The following is an 18,316-nucleotide window of genomic DNA, read 5'->3' on the forward strand; positions in this document are numbered from 1 at the left end:
GACTGTGTGTGTGTGTGTGTGTGTGTCGGTGTGTGTAAAACATCTGGATCAGAACCTTTAGTCTAGATGCAAAGTTCAGCCACCAGGATGGTTAGTAGGGCTGCAACTAACGATTATTTTGATAATCGATTAATCGGTTGATTATTCTATCGATTAATCGATTAATCTGATAAAAAAAACACAAAAACTTTAATTTTCAACCCTTTATTCAAAACAGGGTCCGTACGGTCATGGAAAACCTGGAAAAGTCATGGAGTTTTTAAATGGCTATTAGCAGGCCTATAAAAGTAATTGAAAAAAATAAAATCCCAAAATATTTGGAAAAGTAATGCAAATGTGTTTTATTCACATTTTAATTTACACGGTATATATACGTTATGCTTTGGAATTCTCATTGTTAGTTTAAATACTACATCTTCTCACTTTGTCACATATAGACAGAGTTTTCACAAAATGTTTAATCATGGAAATTTGGTTTAGTCATGGAAAGGTCCTGGAGACCCACTGGTCAGCATGTGGATTAACCTGTTCACTGGTCACCATGGTGATGACCCTGTTCACTGGTCACCATGGTGATGACCCTGTTCACTGGTCACCATGGTGATGAACCCGTCAGAAACAGACTGACAGCTTTCCTCTCCTGAGCAGTGGTCCCCATGTGGACCGGCCTCCTGAACAATATCAGAGACGCGTTCCGATTTATTATTTTTTTCACCTGACGTGTCGTGTCTCGGCCAATCAGCGTTCAGATGTCGACAGCGTTTGGGAAATTAGGTTAGCTTGAATGTTAGTCCGCTACATCTGCTGCCGTCACGCTGCACGGTATAGCGATGCTAACAAAGTACCATACGTTAAAAACGATGTGATTTAGCATATTTTTAGTATCGATACTTCATTAAAAGAGCGATCAGAGCGCACGCGCGGCTCCGCTCCGTAAAATGTCTGCGCGCGCAGCGCACACAGCGAGTGGGGGCGTGGCTTATCTCCGTTGCCTTTCTCCGTGGAAAAATATTTTCCGCTATCCGCCACGGAATAAATAACCACGTTTTCTACGTTACTCTTGTGGAAATGCCACACACGTGGTGACATGTAGCGCCCTGGTGTCTGGGGTCATGACGTCACCCGGAGGCGCACTCAGCTCCGTGAATGTCTCCGACTACGTGAATGACTTCCGCATCCAGCGCCACGTGAGCAGCAGCAGCCAATTAGATTCATCAACAGAGGAGCAGCTCAGCGCTGATTGGCTCTCACAACGCAGCGTTCCGTCTCTCGCTCCGCTCTGGTTTCTCCTGCGCCGCTCTGCGCTCAACTCAACTTTGTTTATACTCCGTGACTTATTGAGCGCCGTAATAATCGCGCGACACAACGAATCGATAATCAAATTCGTTGCCAACTATTTTAATAATCGATTTTTATCGATTTTATCGATTCGTTGTTGCAGCCCTAATGGTTAGTTAGCTCTAACTTCACGGGTGTTCTGACCACACACACACACACACACACACACACACACAGACGTATTACGTGGCTGCAGAAAACAACCGCTCTAGTGGCTAATCATAGATATAATGTCTAAATATGAATGTTTTTTAATGAACAAAGTGTCCCCCCCCCCAGGCCAGTACTCCGGCCAGCCGGTCGACGTGCCCCAGAACCATAAGCGCGCCGTGTGCGACCTCACCGTGGCCGACCGCCTGGCTCTGTACGACCACGTGGTCGGCGTGCTGAGACGGAGCGCGGCGGCCGGCAGCAACGAGGACCTCTACGTGGACCTGGTGTCCAAACTGCAGACGGGTCAGATCAGGACACGCCCCCTCTGTGTGTCATAGGAGTGTGTACGGCCTCAGGTTCAACGTGTGTGTGTGTGTGTGTGTGTGTGTGTGTGTGTGTGTGTGTGTGTGTGTGTGTGTGTGTGTGTGTGTGTGTGTGTGTGTGTGTGTGTGTGTGTGTGTGTGTGTGTGTGTGTGTGTGTGTGTGTGTGTAGACGAGCAGCAGAACCAGCCTAAGACTCACCTGGAGCTGATGGCGGAGATGAGGGACTACAAGAGGCGGCGCCAGTCGTACCGCGCCAAGAACGTCCACATCACCAAGAAGTCCTACACTGAGGTACTCAATTACCCACAATGCCCTGCTTCATGTGGCCTGCTAGCACAATGAGCTCAATTGAACTAAATAATGAGGAAGAAACCAATTGATTGATCCCTGTGCAGGTGATCAGAGAGGTGATCAGGGTCCACTCAGGGGAGCTCAGCAGACAGTGGAGGGAGGAAGAGGAGGAGGAAGAGGAGAAAAAGGAGGAGGAGAAGGAGAAGCAGGAGGAAGATAAGGTGGAGGCGGAGTCCACCAGGTCTGAACTCTCCTCCCACAGGTTCGTTAACTAATGAGTGTGTGTGTGAGGCGTCGGAGGCTCACGGGCTGATGTGTGTTTATCGTTTTGTCCACCAGGCGGCGTCCGGAGGAGAAGCGCCCGGCGTCGCCGGAGTCTCGCCACGCACACGGCCAACGGCGCCGCGAGCGGAGCCCGGAGAGAGAGAGCAAGAAGAAGAAGAGGAAGAGAGAGAGGTGAGAAGTTGTGTTTGGTTTTGTGGCCGTCACCATTTTGTTTTGTTTTTTTGAACCAGAGAACAGGAAGTGACCGTAGACTTCTATACAACCAGAGGAGTCGCCCCCTGGTGGTCAGTAGAGAGAATGCAGCTTTAACACATGAAGCATAGACTTCTATACAACCAGAGGAGCCCCCTGGTGGTCAGTAGAGAGAATGCAGCTCTAACACATGAAGTATAGACAACCAGAGGAGTCGCCCCCTGGTGGTCAGGAGACAGAATGCAGCTCTAACACATGAAGTATAGACAACCAGAGGAGTCGCCCCCTGGTAGCCAGGAGAGGGAACACATGAATGCTTTCCCACCGTGTTCCTCTTGGATCTTCTCAGGGATTCCGGCTCCCCGGACGAACACCACCACCACCACCACGACCGGAAGAAGAAGAAGAAGAAGAAAAGGGAGGACAGGGAGAAGGAGAAGTGAGGTAGTCAGTCGAGGTCAAAGGTCACCGTGGCCTCGATGTTTCTGGGGGATTCTGGAAATAAATAAAGTTTTAGGAACCGACTAAAACTTTAAATTACATTTCTGTCAGTCTCGAACAGGCCCCGCCCCCACCTCTGCCTGATTGGCTGGGACCACATGGAATGTTGGACATTAGTGTGATAGCTCACCACGAGGTCAAAGGTCACTCTTGGTAAAGGCTTCATTTGATCTCTGTGTGCGACTTCGCGATTTCTAACGTCATTGGGAAACTTTGGAAAAGTCTTTTATTTTGAAATTTTGGTTTCTGAAAACTTGCGACTGGAATTTTTTTTTAATTCATCCATTTAAGAAATAAATGACACTTAAAAATGTGCAGCTCATCATTTTAATCATACTAAATGTATATGGTTATTATAAAAAGATTTTATTTTATTTATTCAGATATAAATAAATTCAAACTAACATTTCGCTCAAATAAAAAATTAACCCAGAGCACAAAGTGACGATTAAATCTAGTTTAGTCTGAAACATATTTAAGATATTTAAGATATTCTGGATTCTTCTCTTCTTTTGTCTTTTTGATCCAAAGTTCTCGTAAAAAAGTGTTCATGAAATGTGGAAAGTTAACTTTGTTTGCGCGACGTTCTGTATCCTCAACTCTTCAGGTATGTCTCACCCTGTCGAGAGAGAGGGAGAGAGAGGAGGGGGAGGGAGGGAGAGAGAGAAGGGGAGGGAGGGAGAGAAAGAGAGAGAGGGAAAGAGGGGTAGAGGAAGGAAGAGGGAGAGAGAGAGCGAGAGAGAATATCCCGTCAGTGCCTGGGAACCTGAGGGATCCTGGCAAGGACAGAGGAGACGGAGAAGGAGGCGAGGAGGACAGAGGAGACGGAGACGGAGGCGAGGAGGACAGAGGAGACGGAGAAGGAGGCGAGGAGGACAGAGGAGACGAGGGGGCTGAGAGGAGAGCTGCTGGATCAGGTCTCGGATTGTGTTGGACTTCTGTTGATCTGGTCTGAGGGGTCTGCAGCACCATGGGAGCCCCCGGCAACACGGTAAGGGGGGGGTCTAATTATAGTTAAATTAAAACAATTTGCATGAAATAATGTTTTTTATTAAGTGACGGAGAGAAAAGGCTTTAGTAGAAAGTTGCACCGCGTGTCGTCATATTGTTTAATTTATTAAATGTTATGTATTCATATATTAATAGTTATATATTAAATGTATATTAATGGTTATATATTAATATGAATATATATTCATATTAATTGTTACAGTATATATTAATATTATATTACATGTTGTATATTAATATTAATAGTTGTATGACATCATCTCTCAGCTGCTCGTCTTCACGCTCTTCGTCGTCTCGTCTCTCAGCCAAGAAGATTATTATTATTCTGGATCTCAGTCTGGTGAATACACACACATACACACACACACACATACACACACATACACACACATACATACACACACATACACACACATACATACACACATATACACACACAGACACACACATACACACACACACATACATACACACATATACACACACACAGACACACACAGACACACACACATTCACCTGGAGCTGAGCGTGTGTATGTGTTACTTGAGTGTGTAACGTGTGTGTGTGTGTGTCCAGGTGAGGAACACACCTTTGAAGGCTCTTCTGTCGACCGCTCAGCTCCTCCACCAGGTGAGTGATGACACCTGGACCAGCAGACCCCCCCCCCCCCCCTCCAAACCTCTTGTGAGTCCCAGGACCAGGTCTCTAAATGTTGCCCCCAGAGTACCCCCTCCCCACAGCTACGACTTCGGACCTGAACCCACCCGGGTCACCTTGATCACCGAGGAGGTCGTTCCTCACGCCACGGCGGCCGAGTCCCACTACGCCAAGGAGGACCTGGAGGCCATGCAGGTCTTTACCACCTCACACAGGACCCCCTCAGGGGGTCTACAGAGGACCAGGACTAGACTAGGTCTCTAGAGGACCAGGACTAGACTAGGTCTCTAGAGGACCAGGACTACAATAGGTCTCTAGAGGACCAGGACTAGACTAGGTCTACAGAGGACCAGGACTAGACTAGGTCTATAGAGGACTAGACTAGGTCTATAGAGGACCAGGACTAGACTAGGTCTCTAGAGGACCAGGACTACACTAGGTCTATAGAGGACCAGGACTAGACTAGGTCTCTAGAGGACCAGGACTAGACTAGGTCTATAGAGGACCAGGACTAGACTAGGTCTATAGAGGACCAGGACTAGACTAGGTCTATAGAGGACCAGGACTAGACTAGGTCTCTAGAGGACCAGGACTAGACTAGGTCTCTAGAGGACCAGGACTACACTAGGTCTATAGAGGACTAGACTAGGTCTATAGAGGACCAGGTCTAGACTAGGTCTCTAGAGGACCAGGACTACACTAGGTCTATAGAGGACCAGGACTAGACTAGGTCTCTAGAGGACCAGGACTAGACTAGGTCTCTAGAGGACCAGGACTACACTAGGTCTATAGAGGACCAGGACTACACTAGGTCTATAGAGGACCAGGACTAGACTAGGTCTCTAGAGGACCAGGACTAGACTAGGTCTCTAGAGGACCAGGACTACACTAGGTCTACAGAGGACCAGGACTGGACTAGGTCTACAGAGGACCAGGACCAGACTAGGTCTCTAGAGGACCAGGACTAGACCAGGTCTCTAGAGGACCAGGACTACACTAGGTCTACAGAGGACTAGACTAGGTCTATAGAGGACCAGGACTAGACTAGGTCTATAGAGGACCAGGACTGGACTAGGTCTACAGAGGACCAGGACTAGACTAGGTCTATAGAGGACCAGGACTAGACTAGGTCTACAGAGGACCAGGACTAGACTAGGTCTCTAGAGGACCAGGACTAGACTAGGTCTCTAGAGGACCAGGACTAGACTAGGTCTCTAGAGGACCAGGACTAGACTAGGTCTATAGAGGACCAGGACTAGACTAGGTCTCTAGAGGACCAGGACTAGACTAGGTCTACAGAGGACCAGGACTACACTAGGTCTACAGAGGACCAGGACTACACTAGGTCTATAGAGGACCAGGACTAGACTAGGTCTCTAGAGGACCAGGATTAGACTAGGTCTCGAGAGGACCAGGACTAGACTAGGTCTCGAGAGGACCAGGATTAGACTAGGTCTCTAGAGGACCAGGATTAGACTAGGTCTCTAGAGGACCAGGACTAGACTAGGTCTCTAGAGGACCAGGATTAGACTAGGTCTCGAGAGGACCAGGACTAGACTAGGTCTCTAGAGGACCAGGATTAGACTAGGTCTCTAGAGGACCAGGATTAGACTAGGTCTCGAGAGGACCAGGACTAGACTAGGTCTCTAGAGGACCAGGACTAGACTAGGTCTCGAGAGGACCAGGATTAGACTAGGTCTCGAGAGGACCAGGACTAGACTAGGTCTCGAGAGGACCAGGATTAGACTAGGTCTATAGAGGACCAGGACTAGACTAGGTCTACAGAGGACCAGGACTAGACTAGGTCTACAGAGGACCAGGACTAGACTAGGTCTCTAGAGGACCAGGACTAGACTAGGTCTCTAGAGGACTATGTGGTTCCTCTCAGTGACTGGAGTCCATGTGGACCTCTTGTGCTTCAGGTCCCGTATGAGTTCCTTACGGGGGGACCGGACTCCTCTGGGGGGTCCGGTGAAGACCTCGGACAGGAAGCGCCGACCGAGTGCGACTGTGAACCGGGTCAGCCGGGCTTCGCTGGCTTCGCGGGACCAAAGGTACTCCACCAAGACCCCCAACCAAAGCCCCGTGTCACGGGTAGATTAGAGATGTTCAGTGTTTACAGTTATTATATTATTATATTATCATTATTATTATAATATTATTATTATGATATTATTACTATCATAATTATTATATTATTTGTATTATTATATTCTGTTCTGTAGCTCTACATATATATGATTCTATGATTTATGTTCACACATTAATATATGAACACATTAATATATGAACACCTATGCACAACAATAACAACAATAACAACAATGTGTTTGTTGTTCCTGTCAGGGGTCCAGAGGCCTGCAGAGTAAAGCCGGAGAGCCCGGACCTCAAGGCCGAGAAGTGAGAGACCAGAACGTTCCATCACATACCAGAACATAGAACCTAGAACCTAGAACCACAAGGACCTTTATTTGTGTTTGTGCTTTTAGGGTTATAAAGGAAGCAGAGGGGCTCGGGGGAGAGGAGGAGACACCGGACCAGTGGTCAGTAATCACCTCACCGCAACATGGATATTTATATAAATATATAGATATGTATATACCTATAAAATGTATAAATATATATATATATATATTAGTGCTGTGAAAAATAACGCGTTAACTCAGTTAATTAAATTACAGGTTTAACTAGTTTTTGTTTTTTTACGCATTTAACGCATGCGCAGAATGAGCTTCCAATCCGTCTGTTGTTGGTCGTCTCTCCAGCAGCATGTCGTTCTGTCTCTAGTGTCACGTTAACACGACTCTGATCTCCGTCTCGCGCGCCGCAGAGCTCGGATGCCGGCGTGTGTGCGCACATCGGGACGAAAAAAAGTCACTTGCACCCCCCACCTCTTCAACCTGAACTCTGTCCGCTCTCATGCAGACGGTCTGTTCATCGGTAATGATCCTTCCGCAGGTTCACCTCCGGAAACCTTGTTACGACTTTTACTTCCTGTAGATCAGGGTCTCAACACGTCGATCGCGACCTGCCAGTCGATCGCGGCGTAGTGTCGGTAGATCGCATGACATTAAAGAGATTGGCCCGCCCCCTGACATGTTCTCTAGAGCACGTCTTTGTTCTTTTATTAAACTAAACGTCTGTTGTTGATCGTATCTCCACAGCAGCATGTCATTTCTGTCTCTACGCGTTGCGTTAACACTTATCGATCTCCGTCTCGCACCACAGAGCTCCGTGCGCGCATCGGGACCGAGCAAAAAAAAAGTCACTTGTCAATCTGTCCACCTTTAGATTGTATCATGGTGGAGTTAATGGTTGACAAACAAGAGGAAAATGTTCTGTTTAACCTCCTGTTACCTTTACATTTACGAACATATTTTACCCTCGGGGTCAATTTGACCCCAGCAATTAAAACCTCCAGAAAATTATTAGAATTAATATTGCTTCCCAAGTTTAAGTGTGAGGTACTTTATGTTTGTTTGTTGACTACCTAAATAGCCCTTTGAATAAATAAAAAAGTTGATATTTCTTATATGTTTGACACAGTGAAAAACAGCCTGGGGTCAAATTGACCCCAAAGAACACCGACATTAAACATTGAATGGGGTCAAATTGACCCGAAAGGTAACAGGAGGGTTAAACATTCTGTTTAGGATGAAGATGTATTCATGTTCCATATGGAAGAAAACTGCTAAATAACTGCTGAGTTGCAGCACCATTGTATAGAAGAATGTATAAATGTATATATCCGTCTTTTGTCATAAATCTCTATGTTCTCACAAAATATACCGAGAATATCGGTAATATGTGATTAATCATGATTAATCCACAGAAACCTGTGATTAACCCGATTAAAATTTTTAATCGTTTCACAGCCCTAATATATATATATAACGAAAATGAAACAGAAATACTTTGATTTAGTAAAACATAAACAATAGAAGTGAAAGTACATCCAGGTGCAGATGAAAACAAAGGAAACAGAAACAAGAATTTAATGTGACCTTTGACCTCTCGTCCTGCAGGGCGACGCTGGACACGAAGGAGACGACGGAGCTTCTGGTTTCTCTGGAGCCAATGTGAGTTCAACAACAACAACAACAACACAATCCTCATGTAATAATATATGATGATTATAACTATTAAATCTCTTTTGTCGCTAACAGGGAGAACCAGGAATTATGGGAGACCCGGGAGACCATGGAGAGCTGGGTCTCAAGGTACATAAGCATGAATATACACTACCGTTCAAAAGTTTGGGATCACTTAGAAATGACTTTATTTTTCAAAGAAAAGCTCTGTTTTTTCAATAAAGATAACATTCAATTAATCAGAAATACACTCTCTACATTGTTAATGTGGTAAATGACTATTCTAGGTGGAAACGTCTGGTTTCTAATGACATATCTCCAGAGGTGTATAGAGGCCCATTTCATCATCACTCCAGTGTTCTAATGGTACATTGTGTTATCGCCTTAGAAGACTAATGTCTGATTAGAAAACCCGTGCAATTATGCTAGCACAGCTGAAAACAGTTATGCTGGTGATATAAGCTATACAACTGGCCTTCCTTTGAGCTTGAAGTTTGTAGAACAAAATTAATACTTCAAATATTAATCATTATTTCTAACCTTGTCAATGTCTTGACTATATTTTATATTCATTTGATAAATAAAAGTGTGATTTTTCATGGAAGACACGAAATTGTCTGGGTGATCCCAAACTTTTGAACGGTAGTGTATGTATACATTTATATACATATATTTACATCTTTGTATAAATATATTTATATAAATATGTAAATATATTTATATAAATATGTAAATATATTTATATAAATATATTTATCAGCAAAGTTAATTTCTTCTCTAAATCTCGGTTCAACACGTCGTTGTTTTTAAATGTTCTCCATATGAATCATATTTGATGAACAATGTTTATTGATCATCTTCACATTGATGAGTTATTGTGTTATTGATCTGTTGGTCATGTGACTCGTCCTCAGGGCGACGTCGGCATGGAGGGGCCCCGCGGGGGGGTCGGGGGGCCCGGTGAGACTGTAAGGAAACAACCTATTTATACAAGAACAATAAAGCAGAAACTAATTAATTAATGAATTTATAAAATAGATTCAATAATAATGAAACAACTAAAATATAAATAATCAACATCAACTTAAACTATTAATTTATTCCTCATTTTATTTTTGTATTTAATTGTATTCATTTGTTATATTTCAACCAGCATTAATATACATGAAGTAAATCATAGTTATTATTTGTTATTCCTATTTAAAGTATAAAGTCTACACAGACTCTTAGTCTATTATTTATTTAAATATACTGTATATATTTTTTTATATTCCAGGGTCCTCGTGGGGACGATGGGCCTCCAGGACCAGCAGGAGGTTCAGGTATCAAGGTAAAGAAGATTATTTTATTTTATAATTTAAACTGCTCGTACAAAAGGAATTATTAATGCTCTTGATTAGATTTTATTTTTCTTAAAAGTGTTAAAGGTATTTAAGTTTTATTTGAAACATATATTTTTTTCTTGATATATTGAAGCATGAAGACTAAATGTATTTTATATATATTAAGTAATATATTTTATTTTACACATATTTGACTCTTTCTTCTTGAAATATTAAAATCTTAAATTTGGCAGAATCATTTTATAATATTATATTTTATTGAGTTGACAGTGAAAATATTATTTAGATTTTTCTTCCTATTTCCAAAAGAGACATTTGTTTGTTTATTTGTTGTGATCGTTCCCTGATTGCCTTGTTTTCTCTTCAGGGGTCCCTGGGGGCCAAAGGTCATGAGGGTCCTCAGGGACGAGATGGCCTGAAGGTACTTTTGCCTTTAAATGTTCGAAAAATAATATAAAAAAATAATTATTTAATTGATTAAATTTGAAAAAATTGTTATTCATCCCAAAAAATATGTTTTAATGTATTTTCTATTTTTTTTAAACATTATTTATTTTCAGATTTATGGATTTATTTCTCCAAAACTTATTTATTCATGTATAATTTGTTGTCATTTAAAGTATGTTTTACCTAATAATTAATTCCAAACTATTGATTTTAATATATTACAGTGAATATTAATTAAATAATAGTGACAACTCTCACTCACAATATTAAATATTGACCTTGAAGACAATGAATCCATTGTTTCTACCGGCTGCACTTCCGGCTGCTCGCCACCAGAGGGCGCTGGAGTTCATAGTGACGTAGAGTGTTTACCCCACAGGGGCAGACCGGCGCTCCGGGGTTTCCCGGTGACCATGGCGACAGCGGATACACCGTAAGTATTCACGGATGACTATAATTATCTTTTATGGAAAATAATAATAATTATACTATAATTATCTTTAAAACCTTCCTACAAAAGTTATTTGTTTTAAAGACTTTTATATTTTAAAGGACAGCAAAACATTTTGAATCAGAAGGTTTTTGTGTTATATTTATTTTATATTATTTGTGTATTATGGGATGTTTTTAAGAGTCGTTGCATGTTACGTTTTTATTCTGCTCGAGAAATTATTATCATCTATTTATTGTTTTTAATAAATCATCATTACTCTATAAGTGACTAATAGTAATAATAATACATTATTATTGTTATTATTTATTTGTTGACATTTGTCGTCCTCAGGGTTACCGTGGGCAACCGGGATCCATGGGCCCGAACGGCCCGAAGGTACCTCACGTTTATTAAACTTTATGAAGTTTATCATTCAATGTCACTGAGAGGGGACTGTGTGTGTGTGTGTGTAGGTGTGTGTGTGTCTAGGTGTGTGTGTGTGTAGGTGTGTGTGTGATGAGCATCATTCTCTGTTTCTCACACTCTTCGTTTCCTTCTGTCCTGTAACAATGAAACTTTGTATCAAAGCGTAACAATGAGCTGAGTTGTTGTCACATGACTCAATGATGACATCATAGTTTCACTGAGGAGCTCAGAATGTAATAATCTGTTTTGAGTAAACAACATTTCAAATGAGATGCGTAGAGTTATGACCCAGAGGGTTGAACCCAACAGGGTGCATGCTGGGTAAAAGAGTGTCTCACTGCGTTGACACATTCCTGCTCATTCCTAAAATAATTAAAAGCAGAAGTGAACATTTTAACTTCAGCTCAGAATAGAATCCCAGCGTCCTGGTTTCACCTCCTCTCATTGGTCGGTGTCGCCTCATTAAAATATAAACAAATAAAAGACTGGAAGCAAAATTGAAGAAAAAGTAAACAAGATGAAAAGTAAAAGTAAAGGTTCCTCATGTGCAGGACACACTGTTAAATATTTATTCGCTTATAAATATATATATGTATATTTATTAGGGCTGTCAGCGTTAACGCGTTAATCTATGCGATTAATTTGGCCGCGTTAACGCACTAAAATATTTTCACGCAATTAACGCAACTTTGTTTACTTCCGGTGTCGTTGAAGTTTTTACACTCAAACCGAGTGTCAAACCGCGGCAGTACGGTTTAACACTGTTTCCGTTTTTAAAACAATTATTTCTCCGCGAAAATAAGGATCATAAATGAGTTTAACTCGTGGATGAATCAGTCGGGTTTCCTCCTGCTCCTCCTTCCTCCCGTCTCCCCCTCTGATACACAGAGGAACGGAGGGGCGACGTGTCGGGTGACGCCGCGCGGAAAGAACGCGACACATGAAACCTTCAACGTGATTGGTCAATCCGTTTGTCTGTCAACATTTTGGGGAAAAAACAACCAATGAACACTCAGTAAATCACAAAGGACCTCCCACCTCACAGGTCAGGCTCATTAGCAGCCTGTCAGTCAGAGAGCAGAGAACACGGCACCAGGACAACTGAGCCTCATTGAATAGAGCTGAGATTGTTCTGGAATGTTTGATGTAGAACACGTGGGGGTGTGTCACATGCAAACGCCTTTAAAAGGTGAATTTAATTTTTTTTGTAAAATGTATAAAATGCCCCCAGCCTCCAGAGGGTGAACAGGACATATGTGAATGTCAGTCGGTTACCAAGGCCACTGGTTCTGCTGCTCAGTGGTAAAGATGACAGGACCAATGGGGTCTCAATATACTTCTTTTTTTTTACTAATCTGATGTTTCACTGAAGAAACAATTCATCATCCACAATATTAAATACCTCGCTGGCACTTTATAGGTAGGAGCCTCTTTGAAAACACAGCTCTGTGTGAAGTTTGGTCTTTAAATAGAATGAACTTTTAACTTTTAATCGCGGTTAATCGCGATTAATTAATCGCAATTTCAAAATGTGCGATTAATTAGTTAATTTTTTTTAATCGATTGACAGCCCTAATATTTATATATAAATATATATTCATATAGATATATACATATTTATATGTATAGTTATTTATATATATATGAATATATGTATATATATAAATATTCATATATATATTTTTATATTTCTATATATAAATAAATATATATTTCTATATATATACACATATATATATATATATATATACAAATATAACTCAATCAAAACCTGTCATCTTATCCACATGTGATTAAATAATAAAATCCAGCCTCCTGATTGGCCCATTTGGACTCAAGTGTTCTTCTTCTTCTTCTTCAGGGCGGTGAAGGTTTCGGCGGCGTGTCGGGAAGCGACGGCGATGCCGGAGAAGACGTGAGTAGAGTCGAGCTCTGTCGGCCATCTTTACCCCCCCCCCCCCCCCCTACCTGAGTTCACTTCCTGGTGCTGGTTCTCCCTAGGGTCCCATGGGAGTCCCGGGTCTGATGGGAGAGCCGGGTCAGTTTGGATTTAAGGTAACGTTATTAAGTTTATTCTGTAGTTATTTAGTTCAAATCATTATTTGCATAGAAACATGAATAAAGTTATTCACATATATTTTTGTTGGTCTTTTTTATTTCCAGTATTCACACGTTTTGAGAAAAGAGCAAAACACGTTAAATATTGACATTAAATGTGTGATTAAACATGAACGATGTAACGTCTCCCCGCAGGGCGGCGAGGGGGACGCAGGCGTGAGGGGCCCCCGAGGCAGAGCGGGGGCCACGGTGAGTCGGCTCTAAGGTCATACATATATATATATATATATATATCTTTATTTATATTTATTTATATATATTTGTATATTTATATATATATATATACATTTATATGTATATATATTTACATAATGTGATCCTGCAGAGAAAGATGAACCATATCAGATCAATTTTATCTCAAAAAGCTCAATAAACGTAATTTGTATTGATCGTATTGACCCCTTTGACTGAGTATTGATCAACAACAACAACAACAGGGCGCCGGAGGGGAGCGAGGAGACGCCGGAGTGCCGGGGATGCTGGGCTCAACGGGCCTGCAAGGTCAAACCGTGGGTTCAAAACACACACTGACATATTGATCTGTTATTGATCTGTTATTGGATATCAGACCGTCTGATAACGCACCTGAATGTCTTCCAGGGGTCCAAAGGTGAGACGGGACCCGACGGAGCCGGGGTGAGTCACAAGCCCAAATGAACCCGTTAGAACCAGACCCAGAACCAGAACCAGAACCAGACCCAAACCCAGAACCAGAATCAGACCCAGACCCAGATCCAGAATCAGAACCAGAATCAGACCCAGACCCAGAATCAGAACCAGAACCAGACCCAGAACCAGAACCAGCTTTATGGGCGTGCAGGATGTCATTTTATTTTATTATTTTAATGGTTTACTTACTTATATAATAATAATAATATAATTTTAGTTTTATTGTAATTTCTAGCCTTGCGTGTTTATTTTATGAAACATTTTTATTTATTTTTATTTTACAGGTTTATTTTAATTTCTTACCCTGCAGATATTTATTTATTTATTATCTGTGTTTGTGTGATAGAGCGTGAAGCTCGTCGTTCATCTAAATCATAATTCCTATAAAACAAAGTTTGACCACGACATGTTGTTGTTTGTTGTTGTTGTTTACTCTGCAGGGTGCAGCGGGAAAGAAGGGCATTAAAGCTGCTAAAGGTCAAAAGGTCAGACGCTGAAACTTGTGATCTCACTTCCTGTTTCCTCACTTCCTGTTTCCCCTCTGATGAGCTTGTTCCTTCTTCTTCTTTCAGGGAAGAGTGGGAGACGGGGGAGATAAAGGACAGGTGTGTACTTCAATTACACACACACACACACACAGAGGAAGAGTTTCCAACACTATGAATAAAATAATCTAGAATACAGAAGAAGACGGCAGGCGGCATGTTTTTTGAACTTTTGCTTAATATATTTAATATATATAAATATATATTTAATATATGTTTAATATATATTTTAAAGGTATTTTTTAATTAATGGAATTTTTGAATTTTTTCCTTTTTGGCAAATGAACCTTTCATATGTAAAATAATACAAACAAATACCCAATGTGATAAAAAATAAAAGTCCCTGGGCTTTAATTAAAGAATATACTTTACGAGAATGATATATTAGTATATTATATAACATTTATAAATGAACGTACAGATGAATAATAGTGACAGAAAACATATATATATATTTATAATAATAATAATAATACATGTCATTAGTACAGCGCTTCAAAGGCACTTTATGTGGTAGAAACAAACAATAGAAGCAACAACAATACAAACAAGAGAGATGACATTATCAAAAAAAGAAACAAAACAATAAACACAACCTAATTAACCTTTGACCTTCTGACCTTCTCTTTCCGGCAGCGTGGACCAAAAGGCGGCGCCGGTGACGGCGGTGTCTCCGGCCCCGTGGGCCCGCCCGGCGTCCCCGGCACCAGAGGGGAGCGCGGCGCCCTCGGTGACCTCGGGGGCAGAGGTCAAGCGGGACCCAAAGGAGTCCCGGGGCCCTCGGTGAGCCACCGTTAAAATATATTAAAATAATACAGATTTCTTTTAATTGAATATTTAGTAATAATAAAAAAAGGTAAAAGCATTAAAAAAAAATGTTTATGTTGTTATCACTTTATATCTGTTCATTAAGTGCAATTAAAATATTGTTGTTGTTGTTGGATTAACAAAGCTCTTTTTCATTTGTCCTGGAGGTTCACATTACGCAATTTAAACATAATTATTTACAAATGTCTAAACATTTATATATATCTATAAATATATTTATTTATATAAATATATATATTTATGAATATTTTTACATTTATATATGTATATTAATATACATATATAAATACCTATATACATTTGTATATTTAAATAAATGAATAAATATACATATTTAAATCTATATTTATATTGGTATATACATTTATATATATATATACTTACCACTTTAAATAATAGAAATAAAGCAGCATGTACAATATGGAATAAAATAAATAATAATGATCTCCCATTTGTTTGCATATTTTGAACTTCCTTTTTAAACCCTGGTCCTGAGCCTGAGGGCCGCTAAGCGAAGTGGTCTCTGTGCCTGCAGGGTCCCGGTCTGACGGACCAGCAGGTCCTGCAGCTCTGCAGGGCCGTGGCCGCGGCCCAGATCTCCCAGTACGCCGCCTCCATCCGGGCCAAGTGCTTCCAGGGGTGCCCCGTCAACAACCGGACCCTCATCGGACCACCGGGGGCGCCGGGGGGGGCGGGCTCGCCGGGGAAGGCCGTGAGTCCCTCCGCTGGTTACGACGTCCAATGATCAAAGTATTTAAGTAACTTTAAGGACTTTAATTGAAGCGTCTCTGCCTCCACCAACAGGGCAAAGCGGGAAAGGCCGGCGTGAGAGGCTCCAGGGGGGCTCAGGGGGACCGAGGCCTGGAGGGGCAGCAAGGGGCGGCGGGCGCCGGCGGTAACGCTCACATTACATCATCACATGTTTAGGCTCAGTCATGCCTTTTAATGCTGAATCGTGGGTTTTCAGATGATGTAAATGACATAATTTACTCCATTTGTTTCTTTGATCTGATCCCGGAACGTTCTGTCTTTAAATACGTCTGTTGGGGCTCGTAAACACAGATCATCGTGATTCAAGTTTGAACAAATAAATCAGGAGTACAACCTCCAGGTTTAGGGAGCAGAAGAAGACATTTGAACACATTCTGTTCAATGGAAAGAAGTTTATTCTGAATGTGGTTCTCTTGGGTCCACAGGTCAAAAGGGACCTAAAGGCGGCTCAGGAGATGCCGGTACAGGTCTGGCGGGACCCGACGGACCACAAGGCCTTACAGGTGTGACGCTCGTTCACCTCCACTCGACCTCTACTCACACTTTAAGAGATCTAGATCACCTTATAATGATTAAAATCTTACATTTACGAGGAAAAGACATGCAAATCATTTATTTGTATTTTTATATTAATTGTTTAATATAAAATCAAACTTTATAATTTTTAGAGATTATACAATAATCTAATTTAGCTTGTTTATCTGTTTTCTAAGATTGATTTAAAAATAAATGATGTTCTTGATGCTCTACGTGTTCTATCACTTTGCATTTTAATGTCCTTCTCAATAAAGGGCCGTCTTTCTACTCGTCGACGTAAAAGGCTTATATACATATTTATGTTTATTTATAATTATATTTATATATGTATTTATATGTATTTATTTATATTTACATATCTGTATCTATTCGTATGTATTTTTATATATATGTATTTTGTTATATTTGTATTTATTTATATATCTTATTTATATTTATATTCATATATATTTTTTCTATTTATATTTCTAAATATTTTTCTATTTCTAAATATTTTTTTCTATTAATATTAATTTATTTTCCTCTCCGCAGGTTTGCCGGGTCACCCAGCAGAACCCCAAAACGGCGTGGAGGGCCCCCGAGGCCCGCGCGGCTTCCCCGGTCCGGTGGGCCAGTCCGGCGCCCTCGGGGTCGCCGGCGTGCCGGGTTTCTGCGAGGCGCGGGACTGCAGCATTCACGCACCGGTGGCCCGCAAAGAGCAGGGCCTGGTGAAAGGACCGGTCAGCGCTAACATCTGACCGGCCGAGACTTCCAGGTTCCTCTCGTTGAGTTCCAGCTGACGTGATTTAGATTTGAGAAACTCATTTGTTTAAAAGAAAGATGTGAAAGATTCAACCCTGCGTTGTAAATGTGAGAGGACCCAGGTTGGAGCCCTGGGGGACTCCTCCGGAACAGAAGGGAACGAGAGGAGACTTTTACAGGTTTGACCGGGAACAATGAAATGTCTAATTATTCCCTCATTGGATCCTTCCTTCAGGTTACCTTTGACTTTCTCTGTTTGCCCAAAAGTCACAAAGTAAGATAAACAAAAACTAAAAAAGTGCGATGTAAATATTTTGTAAAGTATCTCAACATGTTCGGAGCTCTGAAATATGTTTCAGATAAACTGCCTGGAGGTGGTTTTCTTCTTCAGTTTGAAGAGTTTGTGTTTTTAATTCTGAAAAATAATATTCCAGAAAAGTTAAGTCACATAAATATTTCGGTTGCAGACTTCAAAGTAAAGCAGTAATCTGGTTGTTGTGTGTAAGAGTTTCAAAGTGACGGCATCATTCAGACTTCTTAACTATTTGTTTTTTAACTGTTGAAAGTATGAATATTTGTTTTGAGCACCTGAGAAAATAAACTCGTTTAAATTAA

The 18,316-nt window shown here is 41.3% G+C and overlaps 2 protein-coding genes and 1 long non-coding RNA gene across 5 annotated transcripts in view; all 3 read left to right on the plus strand.

Annotated features, from left to right (window-relative positions):
• Window positions 1–3,397, plus strand: part of snrnp48 (small nuclear ribonucleoprotein 48 (U11/U12)) — a 6,136-nt gene extending 2,739 nt beyond the window's left edge. For 2 of the 3 annotated variants that reach the window (XM_056405944.1, XM_056405947.1), the window contains exons 5-9: window positions 1,618–1,794; window positions 1,985–2,106; window positions 2,211–2,368; window positions 2,446–2,562; window positions 2,933–3,397. In XM_056405944.1, the coding sequence (XP_056261919.1) occupies window positions 1,618–1,794; window positions 1,985–2,106; window positions 2,211–2,368; window positions 2,446–2,562; window positions 2,933–3,026 (668 nt within the window). In that variant the 3' untranslated portion in view covers window positions 3,027–3,397. The remainder of the gene's footprint in view (window positions 1–1,617; window positions 1,795–1,984; window positions 2,107–2,210; window positions 2,369–2,445; window positions 2,563–2,932) is intronic. The other variant, XM_056405945.1, reaches the window with a different exon arrangement.
• A 371-nt stretch (window positions 3,398–3,768) lies between these two features.
• LOC130187988 (uncharacterized) lies at window positions 3,769–4,725 on the plus strand. Its single transcript, XR_008830535.1, has 3 exons — window positions 3,769–4,075; window positions 4,363–4,435; window positions 4,672–4,725. It is a non-coding gene; the product is annotated as an uncharacterized LOC130187988 (long non-coding RNA).
• Window positions 4,726–4,732: 7 nt separating this feature from the next.
• zgc:113232 (uncharacterized protein LOC541546 homolog) lies at window positions 4,733–18,316 on the plus strand. The gene is made up of 24 exons (XM_056444655.1): window positions 4,733–4,779; window positions 4,818–4,947; window positions 6,675–6,806; window positions 7,099–7,152; window positions 7,242–7,295; window positions 8,778–8,831; window positions 8,919–8,972; window positions 9,758–9,811; window positions 10,120–10,173; window positions 10,554–10,607; window positions 11,013–11,066; window positions 11,418–11,462; window positions 13,354–13,407; window positions 13,494–13,547; window positions 13,746–13,799; window positions 14,048–14,119; window positions 14,211–14,246; window positions 14,720–14,764; window positions 14,852–14,884; window positions 15,461–15,607; window positions 16,188–16,364; window positions 16,457–16,547; window positions 16,849–16,926; window positions 17,492–18,316. Exons 1-24 carry the CDS (start codon window positions 4,733–4,735, stop codon window positions 17,695–17,697), a joined length of 1,833 nt encoding a protein of 610 aa, XP_056300630.1. The 3' UTR covers window positions 17,698–18,316.

Source organism: Pseudoliparis swirei, chromosome 22 (assembly GCF_029220125.1).
Source record: "Pseudoliparis swirei isolate HS2019 ecotype Mariana Trench chromosome 22, NWPU_hadal_v1, whole genome shotgun sequence".
Taxonomy (NCBI): Eukaryota; Metazoa; Chordata; class Actinopteri; order Perciformes; family Liparidae; genus Pseudoliparis; species Pseudoliparis swirei.

Bases quoted from the DNA above. Each gene is read 5' to 3' on its own strand.
- zgc:113232 (XM_056444655.1), top strand. From the start codon at position 4,733: ATGACACCTGGACCAGCAGACCCCCCCCCCCCCCCTCCAAACCTCTT. The intron at 8,973-9,757 runs GTACATAAGCAT...ACTCGTCCTCAG, and splicing joins ATGGAGAGCTGGGTCTCAAG to GGCGACGTCGGCATGGAGGG. The intron at 16,548-16,848 runs GTAACGCTCACA...TTGGGTCCACAG, and splicing joins AGGGGCGGCGGGCGCCGGCG to GTCAAAAGGGACCTAAAGGC.